The sequence below is a fragment of the Scomber japonicus genome, chromosome 12, assembly GCF_027409825.1.
Source record: "Scomber japonicus isolate fScoJap1 chromosome 12, fScoJap1.pri, whole genome shotgun sequence".
Taxonomy (NCBI): Eukaryota; Metazoa; Chordata; class Actinopteri; order Scombriformes; family Scombridae; genus Scomber; species Scomber japonicus.
Window position 1 is genome coordinate 20,512,491 of NC_070589.1, and position 16,839 is coordinate 20,529,329.

At 36.5% G+C, this 16,839-nt stretch overlaps 2 protein-coding genes across 2 annotated transcripts in view; one reads left to right on the forward strand and one right to left on the reverse strand.

The window, feature by feature from the left end:
• The window catches only part of LOC128368944 (corticotropin-releasing factor receptor 2), a 28,848-nt gene extending 23,652 nt beyond the window's left edge, over window positions 1-5,196 (forward strand). The window contains exons 7-12 of the mRNA XM_053329874.1: window positions 1,310-1,370; window positions 1,453-1,525; window positions 2,025-2,110; window positions 3,042-3,177; window positions 3,698-3,739; window positions 4,553-5,196. Of these exons, the coding sequence (XP_053185849.1) occupies window positions 1,310-1,370; window positions 1,453-1,525; window positions 2,025-2,110; window positions 3,042-3,177; window positions 3,698-3,739; window positions 4,553-4,693 (539 nt within the window). The 3' untranslated portion in view covers window positions 4,694-5,196. The remainder of the gene's footprint in view (window positions 1-1,309; window positions 1,371-1,452; window positions 1,526-2,024; window positions 2,111-3,041; window positions 3,178-3,697; window positions 3,740-4,552) is intronic.
• A 7,265-nt stretch (window positions 5,197-12,461) lies between these two features.
• On the reverse strand, window positions 12,462-15,658 carry myl13 (myosin, light chain 13). The gene is made up of 5 exons (XM_053329877.1): window positions 15,504-15,658; window positions 14,089-14,116; window positions 13,557-13,706; window positions 12,977-13,150; window positions 12,462-12,871 (listed from the first exon to the last, which is right to left on the reverse strand). The coding sequence occupies exons 1-5, from the start codon at window positions 15,600-15,602 to the stop codon at window positions 12,765-12,767; spliced, it is 558 nt and encodes a 185-aa protein (XP_053185852.1). The 5' UTR covers window positions 15,603-15,658; the 3' UTR covers window positions 12,462-12,764.
• Window positions 15,659-16,839: the final 1,181 nt, after the last annotated feature.

Sequence of the window (16,839 nt, forward strand, 5' to 3'; positions counted from 1 at the left end):
TACAATACCTTAGGGCATATGTGCAAATATTTGTGCAGATATAACTACCCCTGTAATGACCTGATTAAAGTCATACTGAAATAGAAACAGGTAGCTATAGTTTACATTATATATAATATTAATACATTTAAACAGGCGTAAGTATGATGAGTAATCAGAATGTCTCTTGTTCTTTTATTTCTACAACTGCAGAATGGTGGAAACCATGAGCCAGTAGAGAGAATAGATCTCATTATGTCTCATTATTAGTCTTCAGAGATTGTTAATTAGAATTCATTATTATATGATAGAAGTGGGGCAGATTAAATCTGTCTTCCACTGGAGACCTGCTTTTAGCTGGGATCAAAATAGGTTTAGACCTGGTGCAGAATATGTCTTGAGCTCCATTAAAGGTCATTTCACTGATCATTTAACCTTTACAAACAGCTGATATACTTTGTGTGACTTGTTCCAAAATGTAACCAAACCATATCAGACCTGCTTTCTGTGTTTGTGTTTTTTTAACACATCTGGCGAGTGCACCATCTAACACTATTTAGCTAGAGGATGTTTGTTCAAATAGCTTGTCGGCTCATGGCAGGGTTAAAAGCTAAGAATCAACTACTTATTTTCCTTGAACTGCAGTCCACACTGCTTTGTGGTAGAAGTTAAATAGTCCAATTGGTTTTCTTCTTACTCCTATCTTAAGCAGCAAAAAGCAGAACAGTCTATAAAATAGGCATAAGCTCAGAAACATGTACATGAGAACAAAAAAAGGATTGTAGAAAAATATATTAGATGGAGGTGTAGTCTAAAAAGGTTAAATTGGAAATACAGTTTAAAGTGGGAATATAGGAACATGCTTCTTTAAGAAAAATATGTTTTGATTAAAATTTGATGAAAAAAATATTATTACTGTAATGGATAATGTTGCTCTTTGAGAAGAGAAAACAGGAACATATTTCTCCTTTCTTCAAGTTTCTGCTCTGTAGCTGGAGCTTGTAGTCTTGTTATTTTTCTCCATTTTGACCTTGCAGCACAAAGGTTTCAAAATGAGCAGCATGAGTTCTTAAATCTGTCTTGTGAAACGGAGAACATGGTTCTGAGTAAAAAAAAAAAAAAAAGTACATTCTGTGATTTGTGCCTTCATCGTTCAGTCCTGCTGCCTCCACTGCCGTCTAAAAGCTGTGGCATCTAAAAGCCTGTGGATTATCACACTCATTTGCAGTAGAAGCTTTTTTTCAACATTGTATATGCCCCCTTATAAATGTTTTATATTTTATCTGCAAACACACTGAATAACATGGATCATTTTTTCTTTCCTTTTCAGGTATTCCATGTCCTATAATAATAGCCTGGGCTATTGGAAAGTTGTATTATGAAAATGAACAGTAGGTATTCAACAAAACTACAAGTCCATATGTTTTTTGTCAATGAGATGTTATTAATTTGTTTATTTTCTCATTTCAACAGATGTTGGTTTGGGAAAGAACCCGGAAAATATGTTGACTACATTTACCAGGGACCAGTTATTCTTGTGCTTCTGGTGAACAACAACGCAGAAATGTGTTGCACTGTACATTCATCATCATTATTTTCACATTATTTGTTGAAACCAATCATTCATACATACAATAAAACTCATTTTACACTAAGATGAATCACTTATACCTAGTTATAGGTGAAGAATGAAATGGTTTTATAATGAAAGTCATTCCCATGCAACATCAATCTTCCTCATGCCTTTCACACAAGAATACTTTAAATAAGAAATTTTATATATGATGTCAGAATGTATCCGCTAATGGTTATATACAAGCTGTTACCATGTTGTAATGCACTGACCAGCTCTGATTTGCCCAGCTCCTGCAATACTGTCTTGTTTAGAAAGGAGATGGATTTGACTCATGTTGCCCTCTGCTCCTCCTACTCAGCATTTAATGGGCAGAGTCTGGTCGCAACAGAAAATAGCTTGCAGTGTTTTTCAGTGTAGGCCATTAGCACCTGCAGTTCAAAACTAATTATTTTTTTGTGTCTTCTTGTAGATAAACTTTGTTTTCCTCTTCAATATCGTAAGAATTCTTATGACCAAACTGAGAGCTTCTACCACATCTGAAACGATACAGTACAGGTGAGTTGATTTTGTGTAAGATTGTGTACAGTGTTGAAAATGAGACTCTTTTTAGTTTTTATCTTTTGTTCCAAAGACAACATGGGGTGTTCAGTGGCTATGAAAAAATTAATTAGCCAGTTATGAAAGTTTTGACAATTAGTGTCAACGTTTGAATTCTGACTTAATTTCATACAAATCAGAACACTTGATGCCCTCAGAAGATATTAAGGGATCAAAGGACTTCCAAATACTGTATAAGTAAAGCTCTATTATAGTTCTAATGGCTTTTACTGTGCCACTCTCAGGGTAAGTATTGCCTTTAATTGCAATTGCTGTTGCTCAAATTTAAAACTAAATCACATAACACCTTAAACGTATTCATTGTATGTGATTCAGTCAAACAGTCTTATTTCAAGCAAGTGAATAAGTCTTTTTTATTTTGTCAGAAAGGGGTAACAGTTAAATCAGTCAAAGTTTCTCAAAACACTTCCACATTACAGTCCTACAGTATATGGTAGATACTGCAAATGCTTAAATGACAGTTTCCTTGAACATCTAGGTAACGCTTGATTTCTTGTGTTTCAATAATCTAAGCCCATGAGAGACAGTTTTTGTATTCATAGAAATGAATTTGGACTGATTTCTGTAAACATCTCTGTCATCAACAAAAAGAAGTTGTCTAGATAAGCAAATTGTGAGTTTAAGTGAGCGCAAGGTATAGTGTCTTATATAAAGTGGTACCCCTAATACAAACAAGGCTTCATCACTCTAATAACGTGCTTGTATTGTGAAAAGCAAAGCTGGGTGTTTAATTAGTTATGTCTCAGTCCATTGAGGCAGGATCATACATTTCCCAGAGTCAACTCGGCAGAAATCCAAGTTCTTATTATATTATAATTATAGTTAATTTATAAATGAGGCTCCTGATATACTGTTCCTGTCTTCACAGAAAAGCAGTGAAAGCAACACTGGTCTTACTACCTCTGCTGGGCATCACCTACATGCTGTTCTTTGTGAATCCGGGAGAGGATGACATCTCACAAATTGTTTTCATCTATTTCAACTCCTTTTTACAGTCTTTTCAGGTGAGAATAAAGATAATGATGCAGTGTGACGTGGGCTAACGCTAAAAAAAAAGAAGCTCACGCTGTTTTCAGAGCTCACAATGTGAATCATACTGATTTCATAATGTGTCTCATCAGGGGGGATGTAGCACTTCTTTAAGGATGACTTTTCAGGTTATGAGCCTTCTTGTGGGAAGATGATCTGAGGTAGCATCCTGCCTATAGTTATACACAACATGGCCCTTCTGCCTTGTGTTCAGGACTCTCAGCTGTCAGGACTAACAGGGTCATGTGGGCATGATCTGCTCTGTGGCCATTTCCTTTTTTTCCCTCCTTTTTATCTTCTTTGTTTAAATATAAGACTGAATGGGAGGAGAAGTAGGGTTTCTTTACTGTCAATAATTACATTGGACATTACAATATTTGCCCCATAAATTAAACTTTTTTTCCCCCTTTTCTTGTCATGACTGCGAAATTTGAATTCTGTGATGTCTAATTGAGCTGCATTAACTACTTCTAATAGTACTGTCTTATTCTGCAGGGGTTCTTTGTGTCAGTGTTTTACTGCTTTCTGAATGGAGAGGTGAGTCACTGGAGCTTTGCAATTTATGAATTTAATCAAATTGTCAACGTGTTTCTTGATGTATGATCTCAATAAAACCCCTGATGGCTTTCCTTGATTAGTTTAGCCTTTTTTTCCCCTAACCCCCCTCCTAGTTATTGTTTTACTACGTTCAACCAGGGGAAGGATCAGGTAGCTATCATTAAAAATAAAATCACCTGTGAAATTGTAGCATTTTGATGATGGTCCTTAAATATAATACATTATTTTAATTGAATTCAGTGCCTCTAGTCTAATTGAAATAAAAGCAGATTAGTGGAATTCCAGCTGTTTGAAAGTCATTAATGCCACTACAAAAACTACACATTTGTCCCTCAGACACTTAAATCTCTCTCCTGGCCCTCAAATAATTTGAGTCAGCTGTAGTCGGCAATAATGGAAAGGTTTGACTTTTTTAAAGGACATTTTTAATTTTGTGTTCACTGTGCATATATATGCAGGCAGTTTTCATGTTTGTAGTAATCCTTCCTTCTGTGGACCCTTCACTGATTTGAAAGTGTGAAACTACTAGCTGACAGCATCATTAAAGCTCACTAAATAACTGTGTATATTGTTATCTTTAATCAGTACAAAAAACTAACCAGACTAACAGTTAACACACGTGTGAATTAGTTAGAGGTGCTTCCAGTTTTTATGCTAAACTAAACTAAATGTGCAGTATATTCCTTTAACAGTTTCAAGTTGTGGCATTTCTTCTTCTCTGCATGTACACATTAGTTTTATATGAAAATAGAACTACAGAAATAATTGCTTTATTTATCTTGAACATTTCAGGTACGTTCTGCAGTGAGGAAACGGTGGCACCGCTGGCAGGACAACCACGCCCTCCGAGTGCGAGTAGCTCGAGCCATGTCCATCCCAACGTCTCCAACCAGGGTCAGCTTCCACAGCATCAAACAGACCACAGCTGTGTGACGGGGGGTGGAGGGGGGAGAGACCAGCGCATAATCTCCGCTACACTAAGGGATCAGACTTAATCTTTTTTTCCAGTACAAACAATGAATTTAATTCACAGAAGACACTGATATCCTAGATTCTGCTAACAAAGAAACAGTGCACTGGAAGAATCTGGGGGAGAATTTCTTTTGCCTGTTGAGAACAATTAGTGTCTAAACGAGTGAATGGACATGATATCCTGTACATGAGGACCCGGGGGATGATTTTTCTGGAGTTTGGAGTATTTAAAGACATTTAAATGGCATCAGCAAACTGTCACATCAAAATATCGACAAAAGTCCTATCGTGTGATCTTAAAATGTTCTTATCGCTATCATCTAACAGCTTAGTGGTAATTAGAGGAGCAAAATAATCCTACAGGATTTGTAGCATTATACATCAGCAGCTCACACACTTGTAGGCATGCTGCTCCATTTTTACTAAGTGGAAGCGGAACAAAGAATACTTGCATTTTAATTAGACACACTGACCATGATGCATTCAAAATTAAAAATGTACCTTGAGTACAATGAATATCAAAATGCAGAAACAGTCTTTGAGTTAAGCTGTGCTCTTTGGCATCGACAGCTTCTTTTGACAGCTAGGAAAAAGGCTGTGGGGAAGAAGTGGGCTCAGCTGAATTAAATATCAAAAACTGTACGGTATAAAAGGCATTCTCTCTTGTGGAAAGGGAAATAAAAATAATTAAAGTGAACAATTGGCACTCACCAAAGGACAATCACAGCATGCTGTGATATGTTTTGGTCAATGTGAGCTGACTATTTTATACAAATAAGCCATTCTAATGAAGCCTTCAATTGTTTCCTCCAAGTAATCTGAGTGTCTGGATTCTTCTTGAAGTGTTCTTTTATACAATGATGATATTTCAGTCTGTTTACAGTTGTAAAACATTGTTAAAATACGTGTTCACAAACTAATCTTCCCCTAAAGGCTTTGGCTCAGCTTTTTGTTTCCATCACATATTTTGCTTCCCTTTTGTTGGATTTTTTTTTCTCCATAAAGAAGGAGGGAGTGAACATAAAGAGCAATTTAACATGTAATGTGTTTGAACAGCTCAAGGCTGATGGATGAACATACCCAAATTGAAGCGCTTCTCTGAAGATCAGATTGTATGTTATCTTATGGAGTTTGGAACAGGCCTTTATGTAATGTATATGCAAGCTAAGTGCCACACATGGATTTATCATGCAGGCACAGTCGAAGCAGCTTAAAGTCTTTTGGCTTTATGAAATCCTTGTGGCTTTCTCGTAATCAGTGTCACAACTAAGCTGCTGGTTCAAGAGAAGATGAGCTTGATGAAGTGAGCACCAATTGCTTCCCTGAACGCTTGCCCTGGCCAGGTCAACATACTGCTTTCTTCTAACACCAGCACTTACATCTGCTCCGGCTGTTCATGAAATAATAACCAACTATCTATTTGCAGTGACTCCAAAATACTGTTCTACTCTGCTGGAGGACAAATGAGGGGACAGATAATGATCAGTTTGAAAAAGAATTATGAGCAATGGAAAAGTATGAATTATGTTGCAAGCTTAAGTTTTGATGCACATGTTCTTTTGTGTATCTCTAAATTCGCTAAATACCAAGAGTATTTTGGTTTGTCAGGAGGTACGATAAAGAATGTCAGAGGGATAGTTTGACATGTTGGGGAAATGTGCTTTAGTTGCTATCTTGTCAAGAGTCAGTTGAGGTGATCGGTACTACTCTCATATCAGCCAGCATAAAGGTTGGGAATGGGAAAACATCTAGTTGGGTTCTGTTTGAAGTAATCTCTATTGGTTGCCCAGCAACCTCACTCCAGGAAGTCACTCTTCCCACCCCAAACACCCAGGAAGAGCTTTGGGCTATGAAGCCAATTTGACATAGCAGCCAAACGGTGCAATTACAATGTCAAATTATGTTATTGGGCTCAAAGTCCTTTTTCCCATAGACTAACATTGTAAAAGAAACATCTGTAAATTAGCAGATCATTTTTTTGACCCCTATGAAATGACTCGTTTCATTATTACAATTTGATCCATTCATATTGATCATATTTTAAAAGTCTATAAGAGCCACATGTTTGAACTGTTTAATCCTCATTCAAGTTAGCTGGGATGGCTAAACTGGAAGTTAGTGATCTTGGATGGCAGAAGTCTCTCCTGAGAATGCTTCATGGGTGCATGAGGCCCATAGAGTGTGTGCAGTACCTTTTCATCTGGGTTTTTCTTTACAGCAGGAAGTGGCTTTTTATGCATCATACACCACTTTTATAGGAATGAATTTGGGCCCCGTCTCTGTCGCTGTATACAGTTTTCTCTGACAGAGTCTGGCATATAATCTCTCTCAACTTCAGTTGAGTAGCTCGGCTAGCTGTTTCCACCTGTTTCCAGTCATTATGCTAAGCTAAACTAACCATCTGCTGGGTCCAGTCCCATATTTAACTGACAGATATGAAAGTGGTATCAATCTTCTTTGCAAGAAAGCAAAATAAGCATATACCAACCTGTCAAATTATTTCTTTAGTGATTAATCTTATTTAATTTTAGTTTGTGTATATTCATTTCTATATCTATTTACAATTATTTGATAGTGTTGTGGATATATAAAAAAAAGAAGGAAATATGCTGTATTTCTTTTTTATGATAAAAAATGATCAAATGTGTTGTGTTGTGAAGAAGATAATATATTTCACAACTCCTTGTTATGAATTGTACATTTCATATATATTTTGTAAACTTTTGTTACATCACAGCAGACATCTTTTGCTGTTTTGCTGGTCCAACTGAACAGATGTTAGCCGCTACATTCATTGTTGATCATCCAAAGCGACTTATGTGTAAATATTTTTTAACATTAGCCTGTGTTTCTGTGTCCAGTATCACAACATCTGCCACTTTACTTAACAGTTGTGAAATATTTTCATACAGAAATAAAATCAACAACAAAAACATTTATTCAAACTCACCAAAGAGACAAACCATGTTTACCAACAGAGAGATTTTTATTGTCTACATGTTTCTATTGTTGCCACAGCACTTTGTAGACCAAATCTGGTTGACTTTATTTTGTACACCATTTACTGTACATTTACTGATGAAATGTATTCAATGAAGTGTGATGTCATATTTGGTAACTTATTATTGTACATACATTTGACCTTCTGATTTTATGAAGAAAGAAATACTATTTATTCAACCACCCATGTTGCCTTATAAACAAAAGAAATGTTTTTTTGTGAAAAAGAAGCAAATCTTTCTGTTAATTATATGTCATTGTATTACTGATATACATTTGTACATGCACATGTGAAAGATAAACTATTGATTTCAATTAAAAGCATACTGTTATTTTGCTGTTTGACTTTTAATATCAATGGACAATTGTATCTGTAAACAACAGTGATCTGTGTTGACGGAGTACATGATGCATTATGTTTATTCAGTTACACTAGGCAATCTGGCATTAACTACAGATTGCACTAATAGGACCTTTTCAGGTGATTCATTTTCTATTTAGATACAATATTATCTCCAAGCATTGCATGAGATGAGTGCAGCTGCATTACAATGACTCAATCAAATTACATTTATGAGTAGAATGCTGCAGCTTCACTAGCACTGTGGTATGTAATTGTCTTACTTGTAAATATAGTTTTTAGTGATGGGAAGATGCCCTGAGAGAGCGCATGCCAGGTTATGTAATATGAATGTAGATCTAGTTTCATACATTTCAGGCTGGGCTGGAGGGAAGTGGAGCAGAAACTACTGCCTCTACCCAGAACACTCAGGACTCGATGAGTTATACAACCCCTAACAATTAGCTGGGACTCTGATGCAGCCCAATAATGGCTTGTTGTGACAATTAATGCTTTTGATGGTTGACAACAGTATGAAAGGCGGGCAGTATGTGATGTTATGCAGCCTACTGTACCAATGCCAGAGGCAGGCAGCACATCTTAACTTCATTATGGATTGTTTGCCCCAAGCTCCCTTGTGTCTATATTAAACTGTGTTTCACCAGTCATTACCTCAACTAAAAATAAATGACTGGCATGACAGCCTGAGGCTGCCACTCTACAGGCTAACAATGCCTTGCCGTTGATTATATTACTCTGTGAAGAGGGGTTTCCCAAAAAGTATCAAAGAAAACACGTTATTTCAGGTTGATTAGCTAAAATATATTATCACCTAATGAATTATTGCTTTCAATATTAAGAAAGATGAGTTTTATTATTCAAAGGAACACCCTGCTGATTATACACATAAATATTTGTTTACTTGTTACAGGGAGAGCTAATCCTCTCTGTGAAAACAGTTTAATGTCTTGTGTGGCTCTGGAGGAGCTTTGTCTGAGATAATGAGCCTAATGCTGTCGTCAGGATTATCTGTGTTTGGGCTACCTAATTTGTATGAGGGAGCCAGCATCACAAACTCAGGGCATGGTGTTTGTAAGACAAGGTCACCAGACAAGAAAGGTATAAGGAAAAGATGTAATCGGCTGCACTATAAGAGATGTAGGATCCTGCATTTTTGAAACAAAACTAAAAGTCTCTAGATCTCTAGATCAAACAGTCTCATCAAGGTCCATATCTCAAGCTTTCAATCATGTCACATTATCTTCTTCATCAGATGGGGTTTGCCTTTTGTAGATGTGTAGATTTCATTTTTTGCTGTTTTTTTATTTCTTATTGAACTTCTTATCCATTTTGCTTCAAAAGTTGTGGTTCAAACAGTTTCACTTCCTGGTCCAATTAGTAGCTGTTCTGGAAATTTAATTCTTAAAAAATCTTGAGGTTCAGCTTTCTGTTTTTGTTTTTAATTCCATCTTTTGTGGGTTCCCAAACTTAATGGAATTGCAATAAAAAATCACTAGAGTTGCCTTAAAATTGATTGTATCTCAAGAGTAACTTGTAAGTAATTTGTAAGCTTCTATAGTATATTGCTGAATAAGTCAACAATTACATGTACAATAGTAACAACACGAGTACATGAGTAATGCACACCCGTCATATTCTCAAATATGTATTTTGATTTACAGCACTGCATTTTTTGTTTTTAGTACCTTACTGTATGTTAACCGTAAAATGATTGAACAGAGACATGATTTATTCCATTGACCACATCAAAGCCACATGGCAGAAGCAGTTGTTGCAAGCAAATCATACATTTATGGGACACATAATTATGCTGATGCTAGTAATAGGTGGATGATGGACCGCATTAGTGCTTTATGCATGTCTGAGACACTGAGACTAAAAGTCAGGAGCCTGCCAACAGAATTATATTCTATAGCTCAGACCTTTTAACAATAAATTTGGACGGTGAAGGCTTAATATATTGATTAAGCCAAAGCCAAGAACATAAAATGAAAGTATTTTATTTCAGCATTACATTTCCATTAGTGTTAGCCTTTGGGACATAATGTTGAGTATGAGTAAAGTGCACTAAAATAGGAACAGTATTGCTCTTAACCACAAATCATATTAAGGAAATGATTCTATTACGATACAGACAGTTTACTGAACTACTGAGGCAGCGCAGTTTGACTGAAATATCCCAGCAACTATAAACTGGTGCCATCCTGGAGGTCCAGAGGTAAATTGGCAATGAACAAAAAATGGTTAAATAAATATAACCTGTTGCTCAGACTGGGAGAGGAGCACTGACTGAAAAAAAGATTATGTAGTGTCATGAAGGTCAGCAGAGCAAAGAAGGAGACGTGCTTAAAAAAGCAAATTAAGGCTGGGGTGAAGGACATATTAATGTTGAAATTAGAGTGATTGTTTCTAGGTTCATTAATGTCCTAACAAACTCACACTGGGAATCTTAACATCTTTCAAACCCACAGAATATAAATTGAGTTTAAGAATTATCAGCACAATTAATCTGAACAAACCACCAAGCTAATTTAGTAAATAAATAAATATTCCAGCATGAAGATTAGCCCTGTTTAAAATGTGTTAGAAACCACAAAGAGATAACTAGTGTACTGGCATGAAACCTATCTGTAAACACCAAGAATGTGTTCAGCAGTCTGTGAAAAAGGTGTTAATTCACTTTGTTTGGAAATGTGCTTTTCAGTAAGAGACAGAAAAAGAGGTGATATTTATGTCAAGGTGCAAAAATAAATGAATGTGTGCTTTGCACTTCTGAGGTGAAAAATCTCCTAGCAGTTATGCTAATTGGGATGATTACTGTATGAGTTTTTAATCTGAGGTGTTGAGAGATGAAGATTCACTGCAATGTAAATGGAGGCCTGCAAAGTGGTTGGACCAGATGGAAATTTAAATGACATTGAATTTCGTGGCACCAGTAGCATGGATGGACTGACAGGTGGGTTTTAGAAGTTTAATATATTCTCAGTGGTATGTTTAAAATAGGGCTGGAGCTTTGAAACTGCACAAAGAGTTAAAAACCATAACCAGGTTTTCAGGATGGATTTGGATGCATTTAATCGATTGAACTATTTAGTGAGTTCAGTATGGGTCCTTATTTTAAAGTGTCACTCACTATCAGGTGGGATAGGGTCACTCTCTCAGTCATGTTGAAGGAGACAGACGCAGATGCAGAAGACACTCCTCATGTGCTCTGTCGATTACCCTAAATTTTCATGTTACACAATGTGCAAATGAACTGTATCTCTGAGTCACCTGGAAGAAATCTGTTTTTTCAGGTTAAGTTAATTTCCTAACTAATAATGTTTTGAGAAGAAATTGTTTTTGAAATAAATGTTGGTATGTCAGTTGTTCCTCGCATCAGTTTTATCTTGTGGTCTCCAGGGACCCAAGTAATCCTTGTATGTTGGTAAAATGAGGTTTAATGTTCACTGAGCAAAAAAATGGCATGATGTTTTTCCCCCCCCCAGTGTTTACTGAAAGGCTAAATTTAGAATGAAGAGATTATTTGAGCAATAGCTCCCTCTGCTGGCAGAATATAGGAACACTACTACTAGATACTCAAAGCATTTTATGTTTGATGCTTTGCCGTTGTCATTGTTTTTTTTAAATTCTGGTCTTGCAAGAAATAGTATTTTATTTCTGACACCTTGTTTGTTTGTTTGGTTTATTGTTTATTTACAATAAACCTTTCGAATTGTTTTTATTTGAAAAAGAAATTATATGGAACAGGATTTTCTGTAGTTGAGACATTGATGCAATAAGTTATAACATATCTATCTGCTTTGGGCAATTTAATTGATAAGGTCATCTATCTTTCATAATAAAATGTAATTTTAAAAGTATATCTAAAAAGTGTATCATGCTATATTATTATATACAATCCTTTTAAATGCCAATTCATTTCTGTCCTGATAATAACTGTCTACCAAAATCAACAAAGGAAATACATTTTGTGGGATGCTTTTTTTTCTTTCCTTTTAGCCCCCCTTTCATATATCATTTATTTATTGTCTCTATAACCTATATTTTATTTTATTTCTTCTTCTTTCTTCCTATTCTTGTAATATAAGGCTGTAAAAGAGCTATGTATTGTACACCCTGTGTACAGGTGTGTAGGAAAATGAATATCAGAGTTTCTTAGCTTCAATCTGTGATGGAGGTCTATGACCAAAACATGGTATTACAACTAATTCAGGGCTGACAGTGTGTGGGAAATAAGTGTCTAAAACACTCTTTAATAAGTTGTGGACTGTTTGTGAGTATTTCGATTATAAAGGATCTCTTTTAGAGGATGCAGAAAATAAGACACAGCTCAGAAACACTGTTTTGTAAAAGAGAACAATGAATTGATTTATTTACCATGATCTATTACATGAACGCGGGCAATGTGCAATGTATACACAGCAGCAACAAAAGGGGTCTCAGAAAAACAAGATGAAATATTGCTGAGTTATTGACCCGTCTGAGACACATAGAAATGATAAATATACAAGATGGGATTCACAGAAATGTAAAGATCCTCTGCGCTCAAAAGTCAGGGTGTTTGCTTTCTAGTGATGGAGAAAAAATGTCATTACTGACTCATATTGATCTCACAATGCAGACATAGCACCAGAATGACATTGAGGTTGACATAGACATGTACCCTTTTTAAGATGCCATGATGTGTTTTACAAAAGCTTCATAATTTATGCATCCATTAGCATCCTCTTGGTTTTGCATCAGCTGCTCCACCTCATCCTCCTTCATCTTCTCACCTGTGGTCCACAAGGAAGAAAACAATATATGTGTCAGCTCCATACTTATCCTTGTAATGACAGATTGTTTATTAAATCAGAGGGTATTAAGACTGATCATCTCACCCAGTGTTGCCAGGACGTGTCTGAGCTCAGCACCCATAACTGTGCCATTTCCCTCTTTGTCAAACACCCTCAGACCTTCAACAAAGTCCTCAAATGTTCCACGATCCTTGGCCTTGCAGATGTGTTGGTGTATGGGCAGAAACTGATCAAAGTCGAGCATCTTGGCCTGCATGTCTGTGAAAGATAATAATAATAATAATAATAACTTTATATAATCTAATAACTTTTAACCCTAACCCTAACCCTAACCCTATTTGCATAGCACCTTTCATACAAGAAATGCAACTCAAAGTGCCTTATAACAAAATCAATTACATACACTAACTGCACTAAGTGTAAAAAAGAACAAATGAGTAGGAAAGAAAAAGAAACATTAATATAATATAAGATGGAAGATGGATGCTGGTTTTACCAAAAAAAAAAGAAAAACACTGGACAGGTTTGATGCTTGAACCTCATTTGAACCTTTCCCTTTGTTCTGCCTTTAAACCAGATTCAGTTCAAACTATTAAAACCAATCTGACAGCATGCATTGACAACAGAGGAATCACTCAGCATACTGATTGTGCACAATACCCACCTTCAGCTTTGGGCTTTCCAAGCACATACATGATCTCTGCGTTGGTAGGATTCTGTCCCAAAGCCCTAATCAGGTCACCACATTGGCCGTAAGTGATTTTCATCTCATTGGTTGGTGTCCTATCGAACAACTGGAAAGCATCTTTGAAGTCTGTGATCAAAAAAACACCAAGTAACTCCTTTTGAAATGTATTCATTACATTGTGATACAAGAGTATTATGCAGAATCTTTGAGGTAAGATGGCATGCCTCAGTTAAAAGTCTCCTTTGCTAAAGACAAAGACAGACAAGGTCAAATCCGAAAGGTGGGTTCTACTTTGATTCACGTTAGCTTTCATCTTTTTTCAAAGGGATCGACATAGATGGATATATTTACTTCTGAATAATAGTGTTTCCCTGGGCCGCTGTATCATCAGCTGCTGCTTAACATTTCTCACACATTAATAGAGAGCATGATAACTTAAATCCCTCTATAAATAGCTGACAGTTTGTTCAACATAAGTGATGACTGTAAAAACAATCCAGTAACTTACCCTCAATTTGCTCGGGTGTGAATTCCAGCTAAAAAGAGACAAAGCAAACAAGGTGGTTAGGTGCTGCCAATAACTCAGGAATGAGTATGACTCCAAAAACCAGTGAATGGAGACCCCTGACATTGCTTACACTTTCATCATGCCATTCCAGTAGATTGAGTTACAGCCTGCATCTGTTCTGATCATAGACGGCTGTTTATCAGTGACCTTGGGTTTAACACTCTCTTCTTACAGTATGTAAACTGTGCTACTGTGAACCTCATTTCAGTTTATTTTTAGATGTAATGATTATGGTATGTTGAATATTTGAGAAAGATAAAGCCAAAATGAAGTCTGCACAGTTACATTTAGATTAGAATGAGATGCATTGAATCCATCAACCACTTGTTAAAGTGTTTCAAAAACTTTAAAGCCTATTGAGAACTATTGAGCCTATTGAGAACTTTACCTAGTTCCATAAATTACTACTAAATACCAATGATTTATGAAGTTCTGGAGATATTTTTCATAATAATATATATAAGGGCGAAATCCTTATAAGGGCAAAATCAACTGCAGCAGAAAAAGGAATAAATGCTGAACCAGCTACTGTATCTGCTACTGTAACACAATTCACATTTACAATCTGCATTGCACTCCAGTTTAATCTGTGATTCAAAGTCTAAAAATAAACTGTTGTTCTAAAAGCCCATGACAAATGTTGACTATTTATACTGCACTCACTGTCAGGCTTTGCAAAAATATTATTCAAACACTTATCTAAGCATGTTTAAAGATGGATGGCGGCGGATATAATTATCTATATTTTTCTTCCTCCTGGTTTTTCCGCCCTTTTGCCCTCGGAGGAATGACGCAGGTGGTCTGCTATTCACAGACATAATGAAAATCATATTTTGTGGCTTTCATTGTAACATGGCAGTTCACTTAACCAAGAAAACATTTATCCATTGAGAAAGGGCCAAGTCAGCAGAGGAAAATGTTTCCGTGATGTGTGATATCAGCATGTTTGAACTTAACAGTTTTTTAAAACTGTACAGTACAATTTACTATGCATGTCTAAAGTTTTATACCCTTTAAAGATGTAAAGTAGCTATAATACATACTGTAAGGCCAGAATAACTACAATCCATTCAAATGGTTGCACAGTCCTGTTTTGCTTGCACTGCCAGGTTTATGTCACACGGTGTCTCTGATGCTCTTTATAGACAAACTTGGCTCACAACCATGAAACAATTTCCATTAAATCTCATTTCTATCCTTATTAGTGATAATCTAATTGTAAAATACATGAAAATGCTATAGAAGAAATTTCTGAATTCCAAATTTTCAAATTTCAAATCTTAAATCTCAGAACAAGCTACACATTATTTTCAATCTCTGCACTTCTAAATGTTGTCGTTTGTGTTATGCTTTACCGTGATTGTTGCAGGGTCAAACGCCGGGGTTTTGGGGCGCTCAGGCTCTGGAGGTTTGGGTGGAGGTGGTGGGGGCTCTTCCTTCTTCTTAGGGGCCATTGCAAGATGCTCTCAGGAGACTAAGGGGGGGGAACTGACGCAGCAGAGGGACCCAGCTAGTGCGGATGGAGGTGGCCCATTAGAGGCCAGGTCCCTTTATCCACAGTCCACAGGTGTAGTCTCCTCCCCCTCCATCCCCCAACACACTGCCAACAATAGGGGGAGGACTATAAAAGGATATGCCTTTGTGCTTCTATTTAAGACAAAGGTTATTGTGCATGTCATCAGAATATGGATGATGGAAAATTATATTAGCTGGGCCTGGAACCATCTGTTAATCAGGCTATTTCCATCAAGACAAAGGAGACCTTGAGTAACCTTCCTTATCTTGGACTGTTGACCTTGTTCGGTGAAGAGTGGTGATTATTAGTGAGGAGGGGATGAGGAAAATGATGATTGCTGGACAAGAGCAAGTGAAGTTGTTTAGATTATAATGTCACAATGGTGTATGATGAACTGCAATTCCCAGCAATTATCCTTGATCATTATTCAAATTGCAAACAGTGTGAAAGCTTTATTCACTGTACACATGATGTGCCAGGGTGAGCCTTCATGATGACCATTAATCTAGTCTGATCAGGGGGCTTTGAAGAGCATTAAACTTCAGTCTACCCAAAAGTACCATGCAATGGCTGTTGTGTCTGCCTGATCTCTGACTTTTGAGTACAGTTATATGTGAACAAGTCAGTCTTAAAGCCGAGTGTCGAGAACACAGAAGTCAAGAAAGTAATCTGTTATGACACTGAGTGCCACTTTGTGAAGCTGCCATTCACACTTGAATGGAGACAGCCTTTGTAGACTGAGTGGCAGCCAGGGTGATGTTTATAGTGTGAGCACTGGGGTGAAATAAAAAACCATATGAGTGTAAATAACTTGAGCAAACATTCAATTAATTTGCTGATTAATGTAGAGTGGTGGAGCCTCCAAAGATCATGGTTGACATTCTTATTAGTGTAAAAAACAACAAACAAAACTGAAGGTGCCTTGTACTCAACAGTGCTTCTCTCCTAGGTGCTAACTAGTGCAGTGTAAAACACACCTTTTATTAACAGATAACATTAAAATAAAAAAGGGTTGAACAACATAGTTCAACATGCTCCTTCACTGTCGCTATGATAATTATTAGAGGATTTGTTTCTTTGATTTCAGATTTCATAAGTACTGGTTAAGATATTAATTCAACAGCCCTTTCAATGTCATTTTCTTTCCAATAGAACTGTAACCACGCACAACAGTA